This window comes from Magallana gigas, chromosome 7, assembly GCF_963853765.1.
Source record: "Magallana gigas chromosome 7, xbMagGiga1.1, whole genome shotgun sequence".
In the NCBI taxonomy this organism is placed as follows: domain Eukaryota; kingdom Metazoa; phylum Mollusca; class Bivalvia; order Ostreida; family Ostreidae; genus Magallana; species Magallana gigas.
The window spans coordinates 10416687-10431373 of record NC_088859.1 but is presented as its reverse complement, the minus strand read 5'-3'; the positions used below and the strand labels follow the sequence as shown (position 1 = coordinate 10431373).

At 34.4% G+C, this 14687-nt stretch overlaps 1 protein-coding gene across 1 annotated transcript; it reads right to left on the bottom strand.

Moving 5' to 3' along the window:
* Positions 1-238: 238 nt before the first annotated feature.
* LOC105332347 (cell surface hyaluronidase) lies at positions 239-13202 on the bottom strand. Its single transcript, XM_034455878.2, has 24 exons — positions 13044-13202; positions 12136-12361; positions 11346-11497; positions 10541-10796; positions 10239-10418; positions 9260-9478; positions 8653-8757; positions 8411-8547; positions 8122-8194; positions 7746-7876; positions 7252-7382; positions 6766-6835; positions 6475-6609; positions 6184-6313; positions 6012-6075; positions 5835-5870; positions 5079-5201; positions 4739-4919; positions 4269-4481; positions 3209-3417; positions 2618-2785; positions 2330-2507; positions 1272-1319; positions 239-349 (listed from the first exon to the last, which is right to left on the bottom strand). The coding sequence occupies exons 1-24, from the start codon at positions 13164-13166 to the stop codon at positions 320-322; spliced, it is 3318 nt and encodes a 1105-aa protein (XP_034311769.2). The 5' UTR covers positions 13167-13202; the 3' UTR covers positions 239-319.
* Positions 13203-14687: the final 1485 nt, after the last annotated feature.

Here is a 14687-nt window from a genome sequence, read left to right as displayed (position 1 = left end):
AACCCCTTTTAACACATACGGCAAATGATGCACACTCCTCAATGGCACCTGACCCTACCTCTATATTTTTTAGAGGTCGTTGTTTGCTCTGCTCTAGTTTTGTATTTCCTACGGACTTTTGATTTTGAACACTGTTCATTATTACCACATGTCACGAAAACATTTTTCTTCACAATGTTCAATTTAACATTGTGTGATACATACATTCATCTAAATGCATGTATAAAAAATAAAACCATTTTTGATGTGCACGATGATTTATCATAAATATACAAATTGAACAAACACTTTGAAAATGGGTATCCAAGTTTTTCTTAAACTATTCACGTGTGGCACCGGCTCCCCAAGTCTGAAATTCGAACAAAAATTGAATATATTTCATGATGTCATATTGTACGCATTATTAAGCGAGAAAAAGATATGGCCATGTCTCTCAAATGCTTTAGTTGATGCAAAATTTATTTATTTCATGGTTTACTCAAGATATGCTAATTTATTCTGGGAATTTCTAGTTATTTTGCAAGCTATATTTATTAAGGGGGTGCATCATTGAGATGACTTTAGAAGGAAACTTCATGATGGGTACGAATTTTAACACAAATACCGGTAATAGTCTTACGCATTGAATCGTTCTGCATATCTTTATTTATTAAACTTATTTGTTGTATACCTATGCCGTTTTGGTCGTCTGCTGATATGTCCGAGATGTGGTTACTTGGACACACTTGAACAAAGCTAAAGCCGATGTGTAACAACTTTGTAAAAGAAACTAATAACACGGAAACAGCGTTTATTCTAGTTAGTGTTCATGCAGATTATATAAGGGGGGAATGCAATTTTTCTTCGTTCACTTACAGAAAGATAATTATATTAAGCATAACGAAATCTTAAATCAACGCAAATCCATTATTAGTTTTTGGAAGGATGTGATGAAACTATATTTAATGTATTACAGAGATTCTATTCTCACTAATAAAAAAATCCTTGGTCAGTTACAAAGTAACTGTATTATATGGAATTAATTGTTATAAACTACATCTAATAAATATCAAAATAACCCGACATAGAGAAAGAAAATAGACCTTAGAATAACTGGATTCAGGTTAAACATCACATCTGTGTGGTCTCAATTAGCATATTGGTGCTCTATGTTTGTAGTATTTTTGATATCGGAAACAATCGTAAAGAATTATATATCTTTAAAATAATAAATGAAGAACCCCGAGGAAATGAATAATTGAAAGTTTTTTTTCACAATAGATTGTACTCACACTTGGTGGGTACAGATCAGTGGAGGGTAAAGCTGAGCTGTCCGGTTCCTGGAAATATACAACACAAATTATTTACTTACTTTATTTACTTAAGGATTACGTTTACTCAGGGTTTGAGATTTTAATAAATATTTTTACAAAGTTCAATATCTGAAGTCCAAAGTTTGTTTAAAAACACAAAATAACAATGTTATTAACAAATATCGATATTGATGTCCATGATTTGTTTATTTGAGGAAGATATGCTCCGACAAAGGTAGATTAAAACTCAAACAGAGGAAATTCGGACTAATTTTTTCATTTTCTTATTTTCTCTTAAAAACTTTCTGTTGCAGTGTAATTGCAAAAGTTAAGTTCCTATGTGTTTTTTCATATCATTTTACATATTTCATTGTTGTATTTACTCGTCTATAAATTTATATCACTGGCTGGCACGCGATTGGAAAAATCTTTAAAATACATAAAATCGATTCAAGATAAAATATCTCGAAATTTTTATCATTGACCTTATATAATGTTAATGTCAAAATAATACAGACAATAAAAACAGTTTTAGGCAATCAATGGTTTGGAGCACCTATTAGTCAATTTTTTGTAAAACTCGATCAAAAAGGGGTACAATTTTGGAATTTGATACATGTAGAGGAAATTCGGACTAAATTAATTTTAAAATATGAGCTTTAAACGATTTATTCAAATATAAAATTAGTAAAACTATTCGTATTTTATCATTTTTTAACCTGCAAATTGTTCTATTATTGTTAATAATTAAAAAATAAAGAAAACCTTACAAATGGTGGAAAATTTTGACAAATTTTGCATTTTTTTCAAAAAACATTTAGAGGTCAATAGCAGAAAAAGTAGGTCATTGACCTAGTTATTTGAAAGTGAAAAATAGCACCACAATAGTGGGGCTACAATGAAAAATAAGTAGTTTTTCGTTCCTATTAGTGGATTTTTTTTTCGCCCTGAGTAAACGTAATCCTTAAGTATTACTACATGTATGCAATGTAAGTATAAAATTCAATGATTGGTTGTAAACGGTTCACCACACGTACCAAAGTAACATCGTCTGCATCCTGTTGGTACTTCGGATATGCTCGGGAAGTACAGTCAGAGTCCGTGACGTCACCGCCTCTCACCATTACCGAAATTTTCGGGCATATGTTGTCAAGGCAATCCGTCACATCGGTAGAGGTGTACTCTCGAGAGTGCATCGCTTTGAAGAACACAACCCTAAAACAAACCCAATGAACAGAGCAATAATATATGTCTAGAAACTTGTATCGGGCTTTCCACAGTATTGATTGTTGGTTTTCTGATATAGAATGGCATGTAACACCTACCCGACTTCAGAATCTACAAAGTAATCCAGTGGGTTGGTGCTAGCGTCCAATTCATCAAGGGAGTCAACTAGTGTTCCTTTCTTCCACAAAGCGTCGGAGAGACCGAGGAATTTTAGATTGACACTGGCGTCCCTGGGTACACACAGTCCAATACGGGCTGTTTTTGTCCTTGTATAGTAAACATAAATCAGCATCTTTTCATCAGATAGTAATATATATACTAAATATAACCATAATCTGGTCGACTTTTTTAATAACAAATCAATTCTAATGTACTTCAAAATTGTCAAAAATATTTACTTAAGTTTGCCGATCACATTGCATTGCACATGTAAATATCCTCATTAGGAGAGGTAACTGGGTTATTTTTGGTCAATTTACATGTATCTATCAATATTGCATATACATGTATGAAGAATATACTCATCCACCTCTTCTTTGGTCAGAGAAAAGGAAATAAAGCTATAAAATGTTACCAACTCCTCCTGCCGCTATTTAATTGACAGGCGATATTATAGCAGCATCCCCTTATCTACTTATGTATTTTTTCAAACTTGTTAAATATATGTTTTGCAGATTATATTTACATACTTTGTAAATCCAAGGGCTTCAAACTGAACACCATTGGACATATTCCCATTCAGTTTGGCCAAATAGCTGTATTTGCCACCCAATACGGCCATAAATGGAGCTTTTTTGCGAGCGTCGGCTACAATCGGGTTCTCTGGGAGGTCATCGCGGTATATAGATATGTCAGAGGCGGTGTTCTTTTTCATCCATGAACCCCAAGAGACGCGCACCTAAATACACAAATAAAATATGAAATTTATAAAAGAATATTTTTATGGATTTCAAAAACTTTATATAAATAGTGCCTGTTTGGGAGGGTAACAGTTGAAATTGACCATCCAAGAAAACCATTGTAATAATTCATCGTGTTACCCATTGCCAAGTGTGTTGCTAACGCTAAGGATAATAGAACGGATTTTAAACTACGTCTAAACCAATCAGATTCCAGTATTTAACATGAAAGTATAATAAATGAAAATTCATGTGAATTAATTGAATTTGATTGGTCGATAACCATTTGACTAAACATACCGTTACGTCCATATGAAAAAAGCAATGATTATAGAATGAAGCAACGGTATATAATACATATTAAATACAGTATACAGTTGAAGACTAGGGTTGAGGGCAACAGTTTGCGAGCTGGTCCGACAGACCAACTGTTGCCCGAGACACAGTCAACGACTGTTTTGTTATACCCCTACCAGTTTGTTTAACTCGTTTTCGCGGAATATAACGTCATCGGTCATCAGTTTTTTATACAGTCGATTTTAACAGTTCCAGTAAACAGTCAAAAGGCTGGGCATTTTGTATAGAGTTATATAGTAACCGTTTTACAGGGTATAACAATCGATGATATTAACAATAAAAAACACAGGAACCTGACGCTCTAAGGAGCATACAACACTCCGGTAAAGGAACCACAGATAATCATACATTCTTATATGATTATGTACAGTTATCTATATTCTTTGATTTTTTTAATTGATGATTTATTCGGGATATGAAAATAGCGTCGTTGCAGAAAAAATACATGATAACCCATCTTGTTTTCTTTATCGAGTGTATATATAACACTAACCTGTCCAAATGATTCTTCACAAGCCATCATTTTCCAATTGCTCCTCTGGGCACAGTTTGGTGTCAGATGGAAAGGTACGGCTTTAACGATCTGAGCCCCCGCTTTGTACACAGTCCCGTCAGTGTCACGGAAAGACCCGATCACGTCGCCATCACTGTTGGAAAAACCAGTATCCGTGGCGTTTCCGTCGAACACTCTGTTGCCTTCAGACGGCTGTCAACGAAAGGCAAGGATAAGAATTTTATACAGGAACAACATGACCAATCAAAATTCTAACGGGGAAAGCTAGGTTAGATTATATAACTTTCTACACACCATCGAAACTGATATTCAGATTTTTTATAAAACCATGTGGCATTTAAAAGTTGTACATGTACATTTTACGAGATCAATTACGACCTACTTTGTTCAGGTTGTTTTCGCTGCAAAAATCTAAACAAATTTCATTCTAAACAAGACACTTTTCTTACATCTGAAAAGGCGAATTTGATTCCGCTGACCGCGCTGATTGGCGAGCTGTGACCTTCATTGTCTCGCTGAAATCCCAAAGCTCCCGATCTATAGTTATCTGTGTCGGCGAAATCCCCAAACCACGTGTCACTGACGTAAACAGGTCCATGGTAAAATACAAAACCCTGTCGGGGCTGATCTCTGTAAGCGTAGATGGCTTTAATCATTTTATGTCTAATATACCGGTATTTACACAATGTGAATATTAAGTGTATATCAACATCGGGGCTACATCTGTCATACATTCATTGTAATCATTCCTTTCTAATACAAAAAATCACTTATTCGTATTTGACGTACGCAAATTCCAAAGGCACAGATCGTCCCCAACCCGCAAACTTGGCGACGACAGATGGTGATCCGATGTTGGGGGAATCCCCTACAAAGACGCTGTTGTCGATGAACTGTTCTTGGGGAGAACTCCTGAAACGAAAAAAAATGTAATACTGCAAATGTAATGAGACAGGCAAAATTTATTTCGCTGATGTGCTGTTTGGTGTCTTTATGGTGTACATGTAAAAAATAATAAAAAAAAAAATAGAAATAATTTACAGCATTGCTGTGTTCTAGTGTATGGCGAGTCTGCAATCTAGTTTCAAGCGACCAATTTTTATTTTCATTTTCTAACAAACCGCCCGCATTATGAGAGTGATATCTCTGGACATGATTTCAATATCATACCTTTACACTGCTTTTACTACATGTACATGCACATTGTATATGTCCATGTGCATCTGTAGCATGCATATAGAAGAAAAATGTTAGATATAGGTGTACCATAGGAAAGGCTTGCAATTTCCATTTTTTTAATTCATTTGTTTCGATCGTGGATATGTTTAAAGTCTAATGCTGTTTTTTTTTGGTTTTGAGATTCAAACTGTTTACATAGAGAGCATAATTCTTCAATTGACCCAAAGAAAAACCTTAAAAAGAATCCCGGTAACCATGATTCTTGAACTGAAATTTTTTCAAAACATTGACAGATGAAATGAAAATAGCGTAAAATATTTTACTCTGAATATATTAAATAAAACATATAACAAAGTTACACTGCACCTTTTAAAGGTCAATCCAATGATGCTATCAGAAAATCTGCAAAAAAAAAATCATAGGTGCACATCGTTAATATTATTTTCAAAGTCTATCAATTACAATAATAGTTTGAAAAAAATCAAACTGATGGCAAAATTGTATATGCATGTAAATTACAAGTATTGTACAATTAAAACCTACGAGGATTGGGTGACTTTGATGTATCCACCATTGATCCAGGCGTTCTGTTTCATGTTTTTATATGCTGAAATGAAAGGTATATAGCATTTACTGACAAAATTTTGAATGATGATTTTTTTTATTTCAGATAGGAGTATGCCTTTAAATAAAATCACCAATTTTAAACGCTGACCTGTGAGTCGGCTAATTGTGACCATTTTGGCGCCGGAGTCGGGGTCTTTGGGATCGTTCCAGGGCTCATACGTGTTGGTGTCTCCAAGGGAGCCATCGTTTTTCAGGATGTTGTCGATGAACAACCCACTCTATCAAAGATTAGTTTTAAAAAAATTAATAAAAACATCTTTATATTTTTTTTTTTTTTTTTTTTACAAAATATAATTTCTTGCCAATATATACATGTACGTACAAGTTGTAAGTTTAAACAATTTCTGGACTTTAGATACCAAGTAATTACATGTGTTACCTTGACATTGGAATGTGCCACATTGTTATCAAATTCAAAAATGGCAGTATGCATAGCTTCGTACAAGTCCATCATCCCCAGACCTTCAGAAGCATCTAACGGTTCGTTCGGATAGACAAACCAAAACCCATGACCCTATAAGAAAATACAATTCGACATGTTTAACTATTATAATCAACCGCCATTATATATGTTGATTTTTCGTGACATCCCACCATCACTGTATATATATTATACTAATCGATCTTAATATAGACTATTGGAGAAATCACTGTTATTGAAGAGCCTTACCGCCCCGCCAGCAGCCACGTTGTTTCTAACATAGGTCTGTGGATTCGTGATCCAAAAGGTTGTCGGGAATCTAGTGACAATAATAAACAAGATGGTTGTTGTAAACCGAAGTCTTTTAAATTGAATGTTTAAAAAATGATATGATAATTAATACAACAATAAATGTCCTTGTTATGCCAATTGTAAAACAATATATGTATACATCAAACAAAAATGTTTTCAAAAATAAAAATTTCAAATTCTTCTGCAAAAGTGTTTAAAATTTGCTTCATGCGTTGATATTTGTCATTAATATATGAATGCATATTTAAGATTATTATGATAATTTAAAAAAATATGATATAGAAAAACAAGTCAACGCCACGGACCACTGAAGATTAGCGCTAGTCAGTTTATTCTATTGGTGGAGTTACACAAAAATACATGTGCATATACTACACATGTATATGATGGCCAGCAGAAAGGTAAGATCTAGTGATCACTTACTTGTCGGTACTGATTAGTTTGGACTTCTTCTGTCCTGCACCCAGATTGCCGTCCAGCACCGTTCTCTTCTCGCCGCCATCTTCCAGGAAGTAGCCATGACCCAGGGTGTTAAGGCAGAAATTATTTCTCACCTGAAAAGTTTTTAATATATCTTAAATTCTGAATATTTAAAGAACGAAAAGATCTCTAGAGGAGCATAACATTAAAAACACTTGGATATTTCAAATCTTAATTTACATATGGCAAGTTTAAATGATAAAGGTAAATTTAAAAAAAAATGTTCTTCATTGATTTTATCGAGCATGTTTTCTCTTACATAGCATATAAACAAGAATGGGGGGGGGGGGTGAAAATGAATGTTATGATCCTTAAGTTGTTATAATCTTGCAGTGAAAAAAAAACAACATTTCATTGTTTATACATTTGTAGATTAATTTAAGTCGTGTGCAACGTGTTGTAATTAGGTTTGAATTAATCTGATTGGTCAATCCTACCTGAGCACCATGACTGCCGTGAACGGTGATACAGCGCGCAAACGAATCCCTGATGCTGTTTCCACTCAGCAGGGACGGCTTTTCTCTGTCATCCACATCTCCACACATGTGGAAGTGGAGCGGGTAGTTGCCTGTGTAACGAAAAAAAACCCCAAATACATAGTTGTATGCAATGTATAATATCTTTAAAACTGTGACCGTCATAGCTTATGGTACCGAATTATCAATTTCTTTCCGCATTTAGCTTCGGTAGTTTCCGTTAAATTTCTTTACCTAAGACATTCTAACTTTCGCGCTTCATATAAACAGATTAACAAGAAGTGTTAAGGAAATGTAAGATATTTTTAGAATTTAACTGAGTATATTAATAAACAACCTAGTGACGTCTGCTGGCCCATGCGAACCAATTCCACATTGTTTACTTGGACCGTTGTGAATCCCTTTAAAAACTGTAAAGAGACAGTGGAAAATTTATTTTTTTTAAGTGAAAGGTATATGCAGCATTTAAATTTCACAATACAGAAACAGTAATTTTGTTTGTCCATGATACCGGAGATTTTACATTACTAGTATGTGTTATAATTCGATATTCGGGTGTTTTAGTGTTTGATATAGAAGACTGTAACATGTTATTGGGGATAACAATCCCCTGTCTAATAGCCGACCTTGATATGTCCACCCATCTTCTTGCCGTCAGCATCCGCCTCCCCTTCTATCACGATGTTTCGGTTTATAAGGGCCACCTCGCCGCGCATGTCTACATTCTTGTAGACCTCACCAAAATGATCAAACTGTGGCTCAACTGAAAAAATGATACAAAACAAAAATAGAATTTATTTATATAAAAAAATAAAGATATAGAAGAGAGGTTCACTTGATTTGGAGTGATTGGTTACAATTCACTTACTGTTCACTCGGACTTGATTTGAAGTACACGTTGTACAGTCAATAATTGTTCCAAATTCTCTTTGTTTCCAGTCAAAATCGGTGGACAAAAGCACAATTTGGTCTCCTATGAGGTATAATAAGAAATGATCAGAAGCTATTCCGTGCAAATAAGAAGTCTAACTTAGAATAAATAAAGGCAATGTTTTCCATTTTTTATTTCATGATATTTATATTTTGAACTGTCTTTGTCTGTGATAAAATTATGAATAAATTTTGAACCCTAAAACTCAGTAACTTCATAAAGCATGAGTGACAAAAAATGGCTGTGTCTTATAGCATAACCGAAAAACGGTGTTGGCTGCGCCGCGTAGTGACCCATAGCATGTGTTACATCTAAAATAGTGGTTTTAAAATAATGTTGTTTTAAAGTGTATAAATTGGAAAAAATATAAATATAAGTAAAAAGGAATCATTCATTGAATATTATGGGGTGATAATTTCGGTCGGAACATGGTCAAATATATCATAAAGCCCTTCGGGCTTTATTGGATTTGACCACGCCCCGACTGAAATTATCACCTCATAATACTCAAAGAATGATTCCTTATTCCTTGAATAAAAATTACCTGTGCGCCATGTTTGCGTATTATCAACCAAGTTTAGGATAGGGAGTGAGTTTTCGACAAGACTGGACTTTCCCCGGGAATAACACATTCCCCTTTTGACTGTATGGACCCAGCTACGGACGCCGAATTTAATGCCGTTCTCCTCGTGATAAAGTTCCGCAATACGCACCGGTTTTCCGTCTTCATTAAGGAGAATCTCCTGTGTGGTTGAATCATCGCCTGAAAAAGCAAACATTCATCATGAGAATTGTGCTATTTCACATATATAACATATTAATATAAATACGTACAATGTATATCTATTATATGTGCGAAGAATTAAATCATTTTATCGACTTCATATATATATGTTTTAAACCAAAAATAATAATCATGATCGGTAATTCAATTCGACATTTAGTTTGAGATATGTAAAAGAAAAAAACCCATGTTAATGGCTTTGCTAAAACTGGCAACAGAGACATGATTTTAAATCTTTTGATAAAGTCACTATTTCTTCTAGGATTTTTAGACTTTTTTTTTCATTTGTTTTTTTCTTTTTTGGGAAGAATTATATTTTTTCTAAATTTCTGGAACTGGATCGAAAACACTTGTGAAATATTTACTTTTCATAGCATATTTAAAAAAAATTGATGGAGGTACAACAGACAGAATTTCATCCGACTTTTAAGCTGTAAATATTTTTATTTATCAACAGAAGACGAAATAGATAAATTGACAATGACAAGACGGTAGCTTCTGATTCTGGTCTTTTAGCTAAGAATAGCAATTGGTCAAGATGTTGCTAAGAAAGGATGACAAGCGAAAATTAAATTTTGTGGGTTTTTATAACTTTTTTTCTTAATTTTTTGTTTGCAGGTAGCACGGGATCCCCCTGAAAAAGTTTGTTTGAGCGTAAAGCAAATCCCTCTCACTACTTAGTATAAGAACTATGTATGTACCTTTTCGAGAATTGAGGGAACAGATCATATACACGCACCTTGTTTTTTAATCATCGCCCATGCGCCGTGGAACTTATAGTCCCGGAATTTGAGTGAGGAGCCGTCCACCGCCCCGTACGCCCACTCCTCTAACATACTGTGTAGACCCGTGGTGTTCACTTTCTCTTCTCTGAACCGCCTTTTCAGAGCAATGGCAACGATACGTCCGGCGGGAATATCTATAAGAATTTAATCAGCTATTAAATCTTAAATTCTGGTTGAATAATTCTTCCATGATGAATTAATCATAAGTATAGCATTAATGAATATTTCTGGTACTAAATATAATAGGGAAAATTACTGTCAAGAATGGATTTGGCGTTTGCGACATTTTGGTGAAAGTTTTTGGATCTTCCTTCTGTATTCACTAACTGAGCAGCCGATTCCATCACGCCCGTGTTCTCGTTGAATACGTAGATGACAAGTGCCCGGATGTTTTTACTGGCTTTAATGTCGGGATCGGTCGATGTATCGTCGACCACTGCATCGTCATCATCGATTCCACTGTCGTCTCCAAGTTCACCGTTGTCCTCATTGTTTTGGTCTATCGCGATATTCTAATGAAGAGAAAAGTTAATTTGTAAAAGATAAAGGAAATAAAAAGCAAACATATTTTTAAAAACTTTTCGTTCCATTTCAAGTGGGTTTAATTTCCTTGACAGTGTTTTGCTATGATTGCGTGTTCTTTTTCTTAAAATGCAGTCTTCCTTCCGTCGTTGTTCTTCCTATAAACACGTCCATATCTATATCGATGAATTACACAAGTATACGATTCCGTTTACAGTAATAGTCATGTCAAATGGCTATTGGGACCAAACACGATAAGAGCCTCAAGATATCGGCTTGGTAAACCTAGTATGTTATCATCGGACAATGGCTGTAACAATTCACCCAATTACTGTAACAGCACTTTGAATTTTTGCTCCATTTTGCACCCTTAATAAATATTGTATGTAACGGTTTCTCTAGAAGAATCAGACTGTTAAAAGTAAATGTCTACTTTATTCACAGTCAGAGTCACGTTGATATATCTAGCCGATGATTATAGATTTTGTCATGCTAACTTTTGGATTTATTTTATACTGTTGAAAAATCCTACCACTGACCTTCACATTGGAGATATATTCAACGGCATTGACATTGGAGGTGAGTTTGGTCCATGGCAGACGGTATTCCCCATGGATCTCCAGGACTCCCCCGGAAGCTACTCCGATAAACTTCTCCCCAAAACCGTCCACCTTGTATTCACCAAGGTTACCTACAAAATTATAACCTTGAACTGTGATTAAACATTATTCCTATTTGCTAACTACGGGTATTTCAATCAAGATAAACCTGCACTAAATTCACTTCAAACTTTTTTTTCGGTTATAACATTTCCTGTTTCAAATTGAGAACATTAAAAGTAAAAAAAAAAAAGAACCAACAACAACTGAATTCTTAAAAAAGCTACAGAGATGAAAAGGATAAAACGTAGAGATAATTGACCAAACCGCAACACTGTATTTCAATTCATGTAGAAGATTTACATATACAACCCCACACCCCCACCCCTTCAACCCCCCGAACCCCCGACAAGAAATAAAGCCTTCGTTTGATCATGATATTATTGCTTAATATTTCAATGTTTGCAAATGAAAAGATTTATAAAGTTATGTTTAATTTATATGTCTATCCGACAAAAAAGAAGATTAAGATTTGAAATTAAAAACAACAATTTTGTTGCACCAACCGAAAATAACCGGGCCGTGCTTAAATAATCCTTAATTAATTGCATGCACAATACACTCATCCCATGCATATGACGTCTTGTTTTAAGAGCATTTGAAACTTTTAGGAAACAGTTCGTGATTTTCATTATCGAAGAAATGTCGGACCCTCTTTCTAACTCCTCACCTCGCACTGTGATATGGAGTTTTCCCGTGAACTTGCAATCTTCCGAGCCCACGTGCATCTCCCCGCGAATCAAGATGTACTTGACACTCAGCTTTATGTCCATGCCGTCAGCAACGACCAGTTTCCCGCCAGACTCTATGGTGATGGAGTCCAGAGGAGGCGGGGAGGTGTCCAGAAGGAAGGAGTCGCCATCTTGTATGACAAGACTGTCCCCCTCCTTTGGTTCCTGATTCAGTAAAATTTAATTCAGTGAGTATAGCATCGTGGGTTATTGCCACTTTTTATCAATAAGCATTTTAAAAAAATTCGAAGTTTTAACTCATTTATGCTACAAAAAAATATTGATATGAATGATTTTTAAAAAATATCATATGCATTTCGACAGTTTGATATGTGAAATTAATTTTTTATAAGTTTTTGACCGTTTATTTATTGTACAAAAATCGCCAAATATAACTTTTGCTGCATTTTTTAAATAACATTAAAAAGCAGTCTCAATAATATGAATAAGGCTTGTTTTTTGTATTTAAAGCTACATGTTTAATATCAATGATGCAATATAATTACATATGTAACTTTGCAATATTTTTATTAGATGTCTATCTATATTTACTTTTTTTTTTATTTACACATTAATCCAAACACACAAACACTTTCATACACATATGAATATATTTTGCGGACGAAACGTCGAAAAAATCTTTAATTAAGTAAAATGACTATGGAAAGGCTATTAAATAAATGATAATCAAATCATACATAAATCTTAACTTCAGCACTCATCATCTAATGAGCGTATTTACTTTTATGTATTAAAGCCAAACATATCAATTCAATGTTTGAAAGAAGTTCGTTATCTTTTTTTTCTAAAACTTAAAAAAAAGCTTAAACTGCCGGTGTAAACAGACCTCGCCATTCCAAGTTGCGTCGTCGGACCATTTTTTGAGGCTAGAATCTTGGTCTGGACAGCTCTGTGAGGCCACAAGGGCAACTAGACAAGTTGTCACCCAAATCCAACCGGTCCCAGCCATTTTCTGTTTCTTTCTGAATTCTTTTGAGGATATCAGGTCAATTTATATGTCGCGAGGAGCAAAACGTAACATGTACGAATTACAAGTGACCGTTAAACTCTCACGATACCCCGAAGGATGCTTTCACATTGCCATCGATTTGGCAAGAACAATGTTGATGAAATTAAAGATATACAAACTCAATGATGTGAAAACACAAACCTTGATATTTACCTAGCTAGACAATACTCATAGACAACATTCGTTTTCTTTAAAATGTTACATGGGTATGTTAAGGGCCTTTTAATACGATGACCCTGCTGTGAGATTTGAAAAGAAACTTGCTGAATGGAGGCAATACTGCTAAGGTATTACTCGCTGAGTAGAGCCATAATTAGACCCAGTACTGCCGATGTATTATAAACCATTAATTGCAGTTTCACACGAAAAAAAACTTTGTTGATTAAAAATCTTTGAAATATAGATTTATAATTATTTAAAAAGTCGTTTGTTTAAAAGTGAAAGTATTTGGTCTTTTGTTTAAAAGACATAGGTAAAAGAAATAGGTAACCGTTATATAAAAACTAAAACGGTGCGCGATATTAAAGATCGGAATGAACATATTTATCTGATTTTGACCCGGTCAACAGTAAAAAGATTGCAAACAGTTGAGCCCCCAGCTGATGTAATTAGAAATACAATGAGTCCATTTTATAGCTCTACTGACCGTCATGAAAAAAAAATGGTTGGATGAGTCCGTTTCTATTCTTAGCGACAACTTATGCTACATTAAACCGTCGTGTAGAAGGTGTCTGTCTGCATTGCATTGAACTGTCCCTCTGGTGTAATCGCACATATTTTGTAGGTTGATTCGATATGTATGATTATGATTTTTACTTAATGTTCACTGTGATTTTATCATTATCCTTTCATGGATTTCGTTGGTTGTTGAGCCAATTGCTACATGTACATGTAATTGCGAAATAAAATTGTTCATTGAAGAAAGATAACTTAGGTATCCTTGGAAACGACGTTAAACTAAATCCATCGAAAATGATGTCAATAATTGAATGTTGATTAAAATACATTTCGACGGTTTCATTTTTCTATATATCAGCATCATTAAGAGTTTATCACTTTTTTAAATTTAAGAAGGCGCCAATTTATCATGATAACCTCTCGGTCCTTTCTCTGAAGTGGGTCTCCAAGAAATAGCTATTAAAATGGCACATGTCCAACAGTGCCCGACATCTCTGAGCTAAGTAAAAACAATCAAAAGCTCTATTGGAAGTTGATGAAAGATGTTTTTCACACTAAATCTACAACTGAAATACCACCTATGCATTACACAGACAATAATGGCACTGATAAGTTTGCATTCTCAGATAACGATAAGATTGAACTTTTAAATACATACTTTAGTTCAATTTCTAATTTAGATAATAACAATAAGGACTTACCTATTTTGCAACACAAGTGTACAGACAATTTTTCAAACCTTGTCATTCAAGAACACGAAGTTTTTGACATTTTGTCAGTAAT